Source organism: Nematolebias whitei, chromosome 13 (assembly GCF_014905685.2).
Source record: "Nematolebias whitei isolate Nwh7 chromosome 13, NemWhi1, whole genome shotgun sequence".
NCBI classification, from domain to species: Eukaryota; Metazoa; Chordata; class Actinopteri; order Cyprinodontiformes; family Rivulidae; genus Nematolebias; species Nematolebias whitei.
Genome location: NC_056510.1, coordinates 24,353,018 through 24,368,334, shown reverse-complemented (window position 1 = coordinate 24,368,334; position 15,317 = coordinate 24,353,018). Strand labels below are relative to the sequence as shown.

The 15,317-nt window shown below is 38.9% G+C and overlaps 1 protein-coding gene across 2 annotated transcripts in view; it reads left to right on the top strand.

The window, feature by feature from the left end:
- LOC119419661 (nectin-1) overlaps nt 1-15,317 on the top strand; it is a 43,948-nt gene that overhangs the window by 19,014 nt on the left and 9,617 nt on the right. For both annotated transcript variants that reach the window (XM_037687024.1, XM_037687023.1), the window contains exon 4: nt 4,512-4,605. In XM_037687024.1, the coding sequence (XP_037542952.1) occupies nt 4,512-4,605 (94 nt within the window). The remainder of the gene's footprint in view (nt 1-4,511; nt 4,606-15,317) is intronic.

The window sequence follows — 15,317 nt, the reverse complement described above, 5'->3', positions numbered from 1 at the left end:
ATATATATATATATATATATATATATATATATATATATATATATATATATATATATATATATATATATATATATATATATATATATATATACATATAGGTGTTTTATCCCCTTCCCACACTCTTGCAATATTCTAAACAATGTATCTAAACTCTAAATGCTCTAAAAGAGCACAGAATGTCATAATTTCAGCTCTCTGCCTCCAGTTGCACTCTTGGCCACGCCCACTTTTCGGCTCTGCATGGAGATCAGTTAATCAGCTGCAGGAAGACGCTTCTCCCACAGTTGTGGGCTGCACACACGTGCTAAATCATTTAAAATAATTTATTTAAAATTGTAAAAAAATCCATGGCGATCATGCGGCTCATCCACCAATCAGCCAATTGTGTGTCATGTCCAATCTTACTTTGAAAAATCGCGATGGAACAAGTCCGCAAAAAACGAACTGCAAAGTAGCGAGGGACTACTGTATATATGAATTGTTTCTGAGAGAGCTGAGAGCAGAGAGATCCTTCTGTTTTGACTTTGCACTATATAAATAAACTGAATTGAAATTGAATTAAAGTGCAGATAACAGATTTTTATCTTCTTTTTTTAACCATGCGTGTATTTACATGAACATTCATTGCATCTGTTGTAGAAGTGACTTTATTTAGTTTTATCTGTAAACTGCCAACATCATAAAAAACAAAAACTCTTAACATTGTTTTTACCCGTGTCTATAACTATGGTGTCATGTTAGTCCGTTTTATTTGTAGAGCTATTAAACAACTGAGGTTGGCCAAAATAGTTTGAATCCAAACCAAACAGGACAACTACCGGTCAATAAAATCTGTGAAAGGAAGGACTGTACGGTATGTTGCCCACTTCTTTGCATGAATAAGTTTTAAACAGGATCTAAAGGTTGTTAATTTCGAAGACTTGTTGCTCCATATAATTAGCAGGGAATTGTTTTTAGCGTTCACGTTGAGGCTGCGGCTGTCCCTCCCGTCCCGCCCTAGTTTTTTTCCGTTCTGCCAAGATACCATACCATACCACTTTATTTATAAAGCACTTAAAACAGCAACAATGCCAACCAAAGTGCTGTACAGACAAAACAACAGGTAACACACAAAGCAAAATACAAAATGAGGTAAATCAGAATATAGACAAAAAAACGATGCAGATAATGACGACAAACCAGTGTAGAGCATACAGGATCAAAACACAGATCATCTTGTGTTGAAAGCTATTGAATAGTAGTGAGTTTTTAAACGGGACTTTAAAACCGAGAGGGAGGGGGCCTGTCTGATAAGCAGAGGTAACTCGTTCCAGAGTCTTGTTCCTGCTACAGAGAAGGCCCTGTCACCTCTGCGCTTAAGACGAGTTCCTGGAACAGTGAGGAGCAACTGGTCCGCTGACCTCAGGGAACGTGGTGGGACATACGGTTGTAGCAAATCAGAGAGATGGGGGGGGGGCAACACTGTTCAGTGATTTGTAGACATACATGAGTATTTTGAACTGGATTCGAAAGTGAACCGGTAACCAGTGCAGTGAGGCTAAAACTGGTGTAATGTGCTCTCTTTTGCCTGTACTGGTTAAAAATCGGGCTGCTGCATTCTGGACCAGTTGTAGTCGTGCAATGGAGGTCTGACTGATACCAAACAGGAGTGAATTGCAGTAATCAAGCCTAGATGTAATAAATGCATGTATTACTGTCTCCAGGTTCTTTTTGGACAATATGGGCTTCAGTTTAGACAGCCGCCTCAGTTGGAAGAAACATGATTTAACAATCATGTTTACATGATTGTTAAGTTTCAGGGAAGGGTCCATTATCACGCCCAGATTAGTGACTCTTTGTTTTTCTGACAGGGTTAGAGCGGAAAGGTCGATGCAGTGGTTTGTGATCATGTCGTTGGGAGGGACCAACATGACTTCAGACTTCTTTTCATTGAAACTTAAGAAATTTAAAGCCATCCAGTCCCTGATGTCAGCCAGGCAGTTGAGCAGCGGTTGAATAGAGCATGTACCATTGTGTCTTAGGGGGAAGTAAATTTGACAGTCATCGGCATAGAAGTGGAAGTGCATGTTGTGTTTCCGGAAAATAGCACCAAGCAGCAGCAGGTATAAAGAGAATATGAGGAGACCCAGTATGGACCCCTGCGGAACCCCCCATTTAAGCTCTTCCTCTGCGGAACTAAAATCCTTGATGGAGACACAAAAGGATCTGTCATTGAGGTAAGATCTGAACCAATTGAGGGCTGATCCTGTGACGCCCACCCACTGCTCCAACCTAGCAATGAGGATCTCATGGTCGATGGTGTCAAAGGCGGCTGTGAGGTCCAATAGGACAAGCAGCACAGAATCACCAGTATCTGTGAATCTGAAGATGTTGTTAAAGACCTTCAGCAGGGCAGTTTCAGTGCTGTGGAGAGGTTTAAAGCCAGATTGGAAAAGCTCTAAGATGGCGTGATCCTCCAGGAAGCACTTCAACTGGGACTCGACTATTTTCTCCAGTACTTTAGAAACAAATGGGAGTTTGGAGACAGGCCGGAAGTTGGAAACGAGTGAGGGGTCAAGGTTTGTTTTTTTCAGGAGAGGCTGGACGGCAGCATGTTTAAAGGATTTTGGCACCACGCCAGTGGATAAACTACTGTTTACTATGGCAAGAATGGACGGACCTAGAGTAGGAAAAACCTCCTTTAGTAGTCGAGGGGGGACCACATCAAAGGGGGAGCCAGAAGGTTTCAAGTTGCACATGACCTGCTCTAGAGAAGATAGAGTGATGGGTTCAAAATGGTCAAAAGAAGCTACAGATTGAGGTGGGATGGATGGGTCATGAGTTGGAGGGGAAATGAGAGCCCGAGTGGTCGCAATTTTTTCCAAAAAGAAATGTAAGAAGTTGTCGCAGAGCTCAGTCGAGGCTTCCAGAGGTGATGGTTCAGTGAGGTGGAGAACAGAGTTTAGGGTGGAGAAGAGGACACGTGGGTTGTGAGAGTTTGAGGTAATTATATCAGAGAAGAATTTTGATTTTGCAGCTTTTACTGTTTTCTGATAACAGCGCCAACTCTCTTTAAGTATATGGAAAGAGACCTGCAGCCTGTCTTTCCTCCACTTTCATTCCGCCCTCCTACATTGCTGCCTAACGGCCTTGGTGACGTCACTCAGCCAAGGTTCTGCTCTGAGTTTTGATTTTTTGGTTTTAACAGGTGCGACATGATCCAGAGTCTTTAAGCAGACAGAGTTGAACTGGGATGTCAGCTCCTCAGTGGTGGTGAGAAACACTGGGGTCTGAATTATCATTTCAGAGTTATAAACATCTGTGAAACGTGTGGCAGTGGAATGGTTAATGGTCCGGGTGGGACGTGCAGGAATGCACGACTTAGGAGTTAGATGGGGGAGGGTGAACTCAAACCGGACTGGCATGTGGTCTGAAAAAACATTATCACCAATAACAAGATTATTAACAGTCATATCATGAGTTAAAACAAGGTCCAGTATATGTCCACGCTCTTGGGTGGGACCGTTTACATGCTGAGTTAAATTAAATGAGTCTAATAAATCTAAAAAGTCCTTAACCAAGGGCTTCTCAGGATATAGATATGTATATAGATATAATAGAAGTACTGTAGAAGCCAAAATGGGTTGAGCGCCCCCTGTAGGCTGTTAGCGTTACCAATCAGTCTAACATGCATGTTTTTGGTCTATGGGAGGAAACCGGAGTACCCGGAGAAAATCCACGCATGCACGGAGAGAACATGCAAACTCCACCCAGAAAGGTCCATGATCGGGGTTTAATCTGGCGACTTTCTCGCTGAGATGCAGCAACTCTGCCAACTGTGCCACCGTACTGCCTTGTTGTATTTTCATAAAATACAAAGTAATTTTTCTGATGTGCTTAACTGTAAATAATTGTGTAATACCGAAATAAACTGCATAATTGTGTGTTGGGGAGTGGGCGGGGCTTACAGCTTCAGAAACAATATGGCAACACCCACAAATCTTGGATATATTAGCTTCAATTTGAACATTAGGAGGCGAAGTCACTTTACCCATCTTTTTCACACTGATGCAGCATTTCCACAGAAGCAAACATTTAAAAAAATGAAAAATCTAAAATCCGTTTTTCAATGAATTGTCCTAATTTTGTTTGTTTGTTGTTGTTGTATTTTAAGCTAATACAGGGTTTTTTTTCTTCTTCTTCTTTCTGCTGCTCCCTGCGTTGGGGGTCGCCACAACGACCTAAGTCGCACGAAGACATGGCAGTTATTTTTATGCCGGATGCCCTTCCTGACGCAACTTTTAAGCTAATACAGGAATATGATAGTTATATTCAAAATGTGAGAGAACATCAAGTGCAGAGATTAAATTCAGAACAGGGATAAGAAGCAATGAACTACCAGTCAATGACCTTAGTAGGAATTTTCTTTTTCTCTGTTTAAAATGACGTAATCAGGTATTCGGTTTCGTTTTACTTGTGCTTCATGTATTTTGTTCAAGCAGGAGTAACACTACTCTCTTTGTTCTTCGAAGTTCAACCCGAGGAAGTGAGGATCGAGAAAACGGATGAGAACTCTTTTGACTGTTTGACTGAAGCTAACCCGCAAGCCACCTTTACATGGAACAGGTAAAGTATTTGAATAATTCAATAATTATTCAAATTAATAATATGATTTCCATGAACCCTAAAGCAGTTTGTACTGAACTTTGATAACCAACGAAGCGGCGCCATCACCAGAATGAATGTCAGCTGTGACAAAAAGGAACTGACGTATTAAATAACTGACATTTTAGTTCATTATATATTGCACATAAGTGGGAGACAACTGTAGTTGGAGACAATATAGCCACAAATGCAAAATACTACATTGATAAGCTTTTCTCACGAAGGCCTTATCTAACTGCCTTGCAGAGTCGTTGCATTTATCTGACATAATGCTGCACTAAGAGGTGACCAGATGTTTTTCTCCTTTTATTGAACAAGCTGCTAAGCGGACCAAACCACCATCAAGGCAGGGAGGTTGACTTTTTTTGAACACTATTTATTTAATTATTGTTCTTTTTGCATTAGTTCTTTAAAACGTATTCTGTTTCTTAATGTAGAATAGTATCAGACAGTTTAGAAAGGTTTTGCAAATTGTGAAGACGGAACTTTATGTGTTGCAGTCTGGAACAGTGAACTCTGCCCTCTACAAGCTTTTTGCCAGTATTATCTCAGGAATCGAAGAAATACCAGTGATAAAGGGACATTGTTCACATACTTCTCACAGTGCTTGTTTAAATATAGTTTTTTTTTTATACCATACTGGCTGTCGTACACGTCGCACTGCCATATAAGTCGCATCAGTCCAAAATTGTCTAATAAAGTGGAAAAAAACACAAGTCATTTTGCCGTATAAGTCACATCTACACATCTATTATGTGTCACTGCTGACCACCCAGAAACGTGGGCCGGTGTTGTGCCAAGAATCGATTGGCTGCCAAATGGCGGCTGCGACAGCGTGCATCGGAAGACTTTAACAAGAATTTAACAAGATAAACACTTAAAAACAATTATTTGTTTGCTCAAAATTATAGTAAAGGTGTGTCTCAGTTGAACTTTTCCTTAATAAATGCACTTTAATGGTCAAATCAGCTGAATTTTGCTTGCGCGTCATGAAATGCAGTTGATTTGACGTTTGCTACAGGAGTTCCGGAGCGAGATGAAGGTGGCTACTATGGCAAGCCAAGTGTCTCATTAATAGCCACTTTTACCTATTAATGAGACACTTGAATTGCCATACAGGTCGAGGGCCCCCTAGTTCCTGAAAATGGTAATGTTTAATATTTTTCTTGTCAGAATGAATCGTCGAATGAAATCGTCAGATCTCAGGCCAAAATTGGGTTATAAATATGGGAAAAAAAACGTGTATTAGTCGCTTCGGTGTATAAGTCACAGGGCTTGCAAATTTATGCCTAAAGGTGCGACTTATATGGCGAAAAATACGGTACATTAAAAAAATTATAGTGCGAGGGTCAGAGAATAACTGGTATTAAAATTAGCATAAAAAAAGGATAAACATGAATATTTATTAATAAGATTTATTTATTACAAGATAGTAGTGATGTCATAATGTATAAAACGAGTTTAGATTTAGTTTTGACTTTTTAAATAAACCTAAAACAAAGCCTAATCTATGCTACAATGACTGTTTATTTAAATAGTTATTTTGTCCACACATCATGTCTCAGCTCTGAACCATTTCATCGCACAGTCGGTGTTGAACACGGACAGGATCTGGTTAAAGCAAGACAGACCCAGAAAAAAATTAAATTAAAACAGCAAAGTGCCAAAATAGGCAGCTGTCTTTGTTTCTGAAATGCTCTGTATCTCCTGTCCACATGGATACACCAGTTTTTAAAACGTTCTTCTCACATAAATGTATGCATGAAGCCATAGACATTGATTTAGCTGCTAGTAGGACTGATGGTTTTAAAATACTGGCTTGTCATAAGTTTCAGATGTGGTAATACTGCAAAAACAAGGTCATAAATCCAGACTATTTTTCAAGTTTTAACGTCTCTGCTGCCTTATCAAAAACTTATTTAAGACTTAAAATGTACAAAGCACCCTCCTCTTTTTTATGTATTATGTTTAAACACGTGAGCCTTTGAAGTTTCCATCTAAGTAAGCAAAGATTTTTGTTGTGGGTTTTAAAAATGATAGGTCAGGTTGAACGTTGTGATGGGTTACAACAAAGTGATGCCCTTCAGTGTTGTATAGAAAACATTAGCAAAAAGAACTAATAATATTTATAATAGAGCATAAAAACATTCAAAATCCTCTGTCTAAATGTTATAATTGATAATTATAAGTCTTAGTATACAGCAGTAATGTGAGTCCAATACAAAATTAATACCCGTTTTATTCATGTTCTCTTAAACTTATTGGAACCATGGAAACAAAAACAAATATTTCACTTAGTTAGTTCACTTATATTAAAAGTGTATAGTGAAATAAAACTAGAGTATGTTTGTTTTTAATACAGTAGCCGCATTGCGTGAGGGTTGAAGCTTCTCCTCTGTTTTTATGAAACAAAGGAATGTTATTGCTCACCAGACAGGCATCTGGTATTCTTCTTGTGGTCGAGATGGGAGAGACCTGGTTCAGGATAAATGGGTCATGTGATTTTATTGTAAAGTAAAGACTACACCCCACTGTTGGACTACTGTGTCAGCTGCAGCAAATTCTCTTTAGACCAACATATGTTGTTTGTCTTTCAGACAAGGTGTCCAAAATGCAGTTTAAAGTGAGGTTTTCAGTTTGAGCAGAGAGAGCTTCATCATAAGTGGGTATAAATTGTCTATGCTAAAATCTGAACAGAAGTAGCTTTAATGGCTTCCTTCCCTAGATAGATAACTTTTTAAATTGTTGGCTTTTATATATATGTTAATGTTTCTGTTCAGTGCCCTGAGACGACTTCTATTGTGACTTGGCGCTATATAAATAAACTGAATTGAACTGAAAGTAAATGACCATAATTTTGGCATAATTGTTTCCTTTTCTCAATAGCTATGTTTACATGGACATAAGTAATTGGATTAAACGACCATTCGGAATAAAAATGCATCTTGTAAACATGGATTATTCTTTGTTGATTCAGCTCGATCCGAATGAATTTGTAATCCGAATGAGAGAGGTGGTTTATGCCAATTCATAATCTGAACGGTGTGCATGTAAACACTTAATCTGATCATTTTATTCCGATCGTGGAAAACTGGTCTGACTGCGCATGTGCGACCTATGTCTGCCTCACGTGTTTCTGCCTGGCTAGATGCTGATATGTCGGGGAAGCAAAACTGGTCGGTGAGCGACACATTTCTACTAGAAATTTTGAAAGAGCTCAAAATGATCTGTATTACCTGTAGCTCAGTCAGGGAGTGCAGTAATGTCTCCACCGTCATTAAAACCTGTCGCGGGTCCATTTTGGGTTCTCAGTTTTGTTTACGTTCATCACTGAAGTAGAACTTCTTCTTGTGTTGTTTTTTTTAAAGGAGAGTTTACCACTCTGCACATGCCAGTACTTCTATTCTCAATAAAAGCCTGCTGCATGTAAACGCTCGTGAATGGATTGTGCCCATGTAAATGATACATTTGGATTATTGTATCTGAAAACATTTCAGTCTGGTCAAAGAATTTTGTGCATTTGAACATAGCTAATGTGGGATAAGATGCCATGTGACATCATGTGACAGTAATTTTTCTGTTGCCTGAATGGGGGCTTGTTTTTGTGTCCCATGTTAAGCACATTAACTTGGCAGCATGCTAGCTTAGTAGTTAGCACTGTTGCCTTACAGCAAGTATGTCCTGAGTTCAAGCTTTTCAGTGTGGAGTTTGCATGTTCCCACGTTTAGGCTGCCTTCAGGCTCAGGCCCTTCTTGATAAAGGGATCTGTGGTCTCAGTGGGATTTGCCTGGTTAAATAAAAGATAAACAATAACAGCAATCATTCAAACATGTTGAATTGTGTACTTGACAACAGTGTTGTTTTTGACTGCCATTTTGATTTTAGTTTTAGTCTTAGTCTTTTAGACAAAAATACTTCTTAGTTTTAGTCAGTTTTAGTCATTTCTATATTTAATGGTTTTAGTCCAGCTTTAGTCGACAAAAACTTTAAAATTTTAAGTCTAGTTTTAGTCTTTAAAATAAATAGAAAACATATTAGTCTTTACAAATTAATTTGAGTAATTTGTTTTAATAGTGGAATCAAATACTGGTACTCCAAAAATGCCCAAAACAAAAACATTCTCACTTTGTGGCTTTATTTCTCAAAATGTGCTAAAGTGCAATGAAGTACAAATGCCCAATATTATAATAAAAGGGAACACACATGTTAAACTCAAACTTTTCAACCAGGACAATGAAGACATAAAAACAGACTGTCCTAAACCTTGACTATCTTTAACTTGTGCAAACATTCTAAACCAAAATAATAAAATATATCTCTTCTTATTCTCTTAAAGTATGAAATATGCCACTGGAAGTTTTGAAATCTAAAATGAATAAGTCAACCCCAGAACACTAAGTACTGTATACACACTGTATCTGGTCTTTAAAGTAAGTATGAAATAAATAAACAACAAAAATGTTTACCACAACATTGTTTAGAATAGATAGGGTATTCCCCAGTCCTCTGTACATTGATCAACATGGGTTTTTATACACTCAGCAGTGTGTGGGTGAGGGAGCTGGTCAAGTCTCAACAGTATGTGCTGTGCTTTGTTTTCAACAGTGCAAAAAAAGCATGCACTAATTGCTAGAAATGATGCTGTAAGGCCTTTTTTGGTCCATATGTCCAGTCCAATTGTTATTTTGTGTGCTGTTGCAAGCCTCTCTTTGAACTTTTGCTTTTCACCATCATAAATCTTGTCAACCAAGTTGTTTATTTTTGTTCTTTTCGGTATGGTGAGCCTCTTATCAAAGGTCTCCATCATAAGGATGAAATCTTCATCCTCAACTGTGCAAGCAGGTAGACCTGTTCGTCCAATCCAAAGAGCAATCGCCTGTTCTTTGGCATGTTGTTCCTGAGAATCTGTTTTATATTTAGATCCTGCGGCAAAGGCTGCTGGTATAGATGACTGTGACCTGTCGTTCTTTGGACCACCAGGTTTCTCTTTAGGAGTTAGGATCTCTGGGATCTGGATGAGAAAAAAGCAAGGCGAGAAGATAATTATTCTTTCTGTATATACAATGTACACCTCTTGTAAAGAATCTATAAGTGAATATAAAATAATCAAATGTATGTATATCTTTAAAAAATTATTTATATGTCTATATGTACATATATTGTGCATAATGATTTGTGTCAACATATCTTACTAAATACCATGTTAAGAAAACAGAATGACTTTAGCTGTCAAACAAGCAAACAAAAAAATCTTTCTGATACGTTAATAACCAGATCAATAGCATCCACCCTGTCCTCCTTACGTAAGTCATCTGATCTTTCTATATTGTGCAATGGCCAAATTTCTAATGTATCTGTACAGTTGAGTTAGATTATTAAAAGTGCACTAGGGCTGTCTGATATTAGGAAATCCTGTGATGTGCAAGAACAGTGCATCATATTGCAATGATGATATGACTTGTGATAAATGAAAAAATACTTTAGTGCAGTGTTAATGTTTTTCTGCTCAGGGTTCAGAGCAGAAAAACAACACTGAGGTGCCCTTGTAGCTTTTAGTCTGAAGTACCAAACATTTAACACAGGCAGATGCTTTTGAAATTTGAATACAGATAAATGTCAGCTTTACCTATTTTTTGCTAATTGGCATTAGATTTTCAATCCAGAATGACACTAACATAACCAGTATTTTTAATACTATTTTTCTTTTCATTAGATTGAAAACAGCTTTTTTGGGGGGGTATTTTTTACATTACTTTGTCCATTTTTCTTCTACCAATAAACACTCAATCTAAGAAAATGTATCTTTTCTCTTTTGCAAATGTTTTGATTCAATTTATTTATTTAAAATGAAGTATTTTTTGGCCCCCTAACACTTTTTACTGTAAACATTTATCAGACAAATGTTGGTTGTCTCATTTTAAAATGTAATGCAAGTAGTGTTTAGCTAAAATGGGTTTTTGGTTTAAAGGATGCAGACCCGACAGACACATGGGGTAACAGCAACAGGTTTGATATTCAGTCACTCAAACACAACCTATCAGCCATACATCCCTGCATGTTTTACACGTAACAGTAGCCGACGTTAGATTAGCACAACAAACAAGCTAATAGCACGAAGTTAGCATCCACGTGCGCAAGCAAGGACAGGATTTATAAAAATAAAATTAAAAAAACATTAAGTTTACACGAAACTGGAGTTGTGAAATGTGTCACAACCCGTTTGGTTTGTCAAGTAACATTGCATGTATGTACATTACAAAAATAGTAGTTGTAACTAACTTACCTTGGAAAAAATATCAGGGTGGTGAGCCTTCAGGTGCCGCTTAAGATTTGTCGTGTTTTTTCCACCAAGTTTAAATCCACATTTACCTCCGTCTCCCTCGACGATACATTCGGTTCTTCTTTCAGTTGGGTTAAATACAAAATAAGTCCATAAATCCTTTCTGGGTTTGCGTCCACCGAGCCCCTTCGTAAAACGTGCAGCATCTGCCATGGTCCAGTTTGAAATGAAGTCAAAGGTGAGCGCGCGGTGCATCAGCGCGGTTGGGTAGCAGTGGGTGTGACCAATGGGCAGAAATATTGTGCATTCTAAATTATTGACGGACCACCGACAAACATTTTCGTACAGTCTCATCTCGTCAACGAAAACTCACACACATTTCGTCATGTTTTAGTCATTAAAGAGCAATGTTTATTTTGTTACCGTCTCATTATTGTCATGAAAAAAGGGGGCGTCGACGAAAAGTTTTCGTCATCGTCATCGTTAACGAAAACAACACTGCTTGACAAATGATTAAAAGACTCAGAGAATGTCATCTGGGAGGTTTAACACCTAACAATCAGAATTTATTGCAGTCCTGATCTTCTGTTTTCAGGTTTGAAATTACGCAACCCGCAATTACGCACATGGAGAGCTGAGTGACAAGACATTTTTTGGGCAAGCTGGCGCTTCATATGGTGTCTGAATGGACCCAGTGAGGCGAGGACTACATCTGCTTCGCCCTTAACCCACCAGCGACAGCTCTTAAAGGGCGAAGCCTATACGAAATAGAAAGTTGGTTACGTACTGTAACCCCAGATTCTATGAGTATAGGCGTAGCCCTTTAAGCATCGGGCCTCACTGGCTCCTAAATGGCTGAAGAAAAAGCTATTTGGGAGCCGATTACCCACTCTTAATGTAATTTATATGGACCGGGTGGGGCCCACACAACAGGTGGGCGTGGATTAAACTTTTCAGTGCGATGCGTTGCATGACAGGATTAAACCCACCAGCGACAGCTCTTAAAGGGCTACGCCTATACTCATAGAATCTGGGGTTACAATACGTAACCAACGTTTTACAATGTTTGGCATCTAAAGTTTAACTTTTGTTATTTGAGCATCTGCTGCCCACGGCTGAGGGGATTTCTGTGGTTGTGTTTCTGTCATTGTTGTTTCAGCTCCCATCGCACCTGTCTAATTCTAATCACCCCAGGTGTTTGTCTTTCTGTCTCGTCAGTGTCTGTATTTATTCAGCGTCCTTGTGTCCTGCCATTTGTCTGTGGAGTGTCCTCCCAAGGCCACATGTTTCTGTTCTCTCCGTCAGCTTGGTTGCCCAGTCAGCTTTTTGTGTTGTCTTAATAAATTTAAATTACTTATTTTACCTGGGAGTCTCCTGTATTCAGCCCACACATGGGTTCAACAGCAGCAACATGATAATGGCAGCAGACACAATCATTTAAAAAGACAAATATTTAAAGGTTAACAAAGTCCATGCTCAATAATCCAGGTATACAATTCAGGTATACCTGGATTATTGAGCATGGACCTTTTTGGTTTTGAACCAGTTTGACATGACTGTCGACGAGGAAGAGGGCCGGCACCAGAGGAGGGGGCGTGCCAAAGACACCATCTTAGCACAAACAAAACTGGTTTGTTCCACTTTGGAGTAAGTTGTTGGGGGAAGAATCGGTTTTGTCTTGTGTGTTTCCTTGACTGATGAAACCTTCTGGATGGAAGGTGAAACGTTTCAGTACAAAAAAAAAGAAACTGTCCAGATGACCTGACTGAAAATTGTTGGGTATTTAAAGGTTATTAATCAAAAATCAGTTGTTCATTTGCGTGTTAAAATATTCTATATTATTTTTCTTGTGGCTACTCTTACTCAGTTTCAAGCGACCTTTGTGCAAACCTACACAGCATTCCTTTGTTTCATAAAAACAGAGGAGAAGCTTCAACCCTCACGCAGCCTACCCCTTAGTTCTACATGCAATAAAAATAAAATGTGACTGAAATGTATTTTAATAAAACAGCTTGTGTTCAGTTTGAGACATCTAGCAAGACTTAATGAGACATTATGAAATTGGGCTAAACTCCTTCAGACTATGAACATTATCTTTCTTAATACCTCCTTAGTATTTCCCCACTCTATGAATGTCCTCACTGGTGTGTCCACAGGTCATCAAATTATAGTATTACACTGGATTTTTATGACTAGACTTGGTTTCTGTATAGCCCTGACATACTGTTGCTTGAAGCCTACTGAAATTCAATCTTATCGTTTTTCTTTCTGTTCCTGTCACATTTCTCTGTTCCGTTTTTGTAATTCTAGAGCGCTAGGGCTGTATATAGACATCTGCACAAAACCTCTTTTATGACAGACTGATGTGGTGTGGCTAAAACTGCATCAAAGCAATAAACCCAATGTTGCACCCATTAGTGTAAACAGTAGGGAAAACTGCAAATATACACGCCTTAAAAATAAACTCCCCTCCAAACTATAACGGAGGACTGGATTCTTTTTTCAGCTTTTATTGTGCTAACAGACCAACGTTTCTTTGCTGTTAAATCTTTGTCAGATGGCACATTTCAGCTACAAAGCTGACACTGTAGATTCTGGATGTGACCAAACAAAATGCATCAGTCCCAGGATAATGCTTAATATGAACAAACTTTGCGTAGCAGCATCCAGTAAGAGAGTTTAGAGATCAGCTTTCCAGTAGCTTCACTCCATATTGTGTCACACCACAGCTGACTCCAGGTGCCACTACTCTTCAACCATGGCACCTTTGTTCCTAAACCTGACACGTGGTTCTTTTTGCCTGCTGGTTTTCTTAGGTCTGTTGATCAGCTGCTCTTGATCTTACAGTAAACTACATATAACCTTAGAGGGGACTGGACTTTTGTGAGGGTGGGGCCAAAATTGTGGAATAAATTGCCTTTGCGCATTAGACAGCCGCTTGAAACTAATTTTTATTCTTTGGCTTTTGTTACATTTTAGGTGCTGATTTTTATGGTTTTATTGTTCTTGTTTTTGTCTTTTTTTCTTTTTAGTGCTACTGAATTAGTTCTACATTAGTTTTATCAATTCAATTCAAAAATACTTTATTAATACCCAAGGGAAATTAAATGTTGTTGTAACTTATTATCCTCGTTTCATTAAGAGATGTTATAGATACTGCTGGCTGTAGGCAGGAAGGATCTCCTGTAAAGGTCCGTCACACAGCAGATCCAAAGAAACTGGTCCCAGATGCCGTCCGATCCATCCACCCAGACTCGGCTGGCCTCTCGGTTCCCCCAGGCTGCAGGACCGTCCAGTGCTACGTAGAACTCCTCCCAGAGTGATGGCCACACCTCCCAGCAGCTAGCCGAGCTTGCTGCTAATTACAGGATCTCAGTGGTCAGGCACTTGAACACAGCTGGCAAGTAGAAGGGAATGCATCCATGGAACTCATTTGAGATTGGGGGCTGTAGCTGATATATTATTTGAGCTTTTGAGGTGTTAATCAGCTGCTCTTATTTTTTTAATTAATTTTTTTATTTTAAAGTTTCCAAAAGCAAAATCCCAGGATGAATGTAACAGAGCTGCTCCAACATGCAGCCACCTTGAGGGGTACAATTCTAGAACAATTATCATATGAAATGAATTTATCTTGTGTACGTGTGTGTGTGTGTGTGTGTGTGTGTGTGTGTGTGTGTGTGTGTGTGTGTGTGTGTGTGTGTGTGTGTGTGTGTGTGTGTGTGTGTGTGTGTGTGTGTGTGTGTGTGTGTGTGTGTGTGTGTGTGTGTGTGTGTGTGTGTGTGTGTGTGTGTGTGTGTGTGTGTGTGTTTAAAACATGTAAGTGGTTAACTTGTACACAAGAATTTATCTTGTGTACGTAATTTGTGTACGAAATGAAATTATATTGCACTGTACAACACTTTATTCCTTAGAGAAGATTTAATTTGCTTTTATCCCCCCCCCCCCCCCCATCCCAACTTTACTGTAACTTGATAGTTATTTAGCTTCTTGCTAAAACTGCTGTAAGTAAACATTTTCCTCTTATGGAGAACAGCTTGTGAGTGAGCCTTAATATCAGGAGGAGAAGTTTACATTTAAACTGTGGTGTAAAAAGCGTTGTGTGTACACCTGCTTGTCTGTTTGTTCACCAGGATGTTGAATACTGGCTGCATAATTATTTCCTGTGAAGCAGGAACCTAATCTCTGAGCTGAGTTTATCTTTCAGGAAGCAGCTTTATTCGTGTGACTGTGTTGTCGTTTTTAACTGACATATTATTGGGCCTCGCCTTCCTGAACCACCAACCAATCCATGTTTGGAGCTGCTTTGCAAAAACTGAAAGACAGATTTTCTTCAGTCTTGTTTTTTTATATACAGCCCCTCTTCCCACTAATTATTTTATTGTAAAGATATATA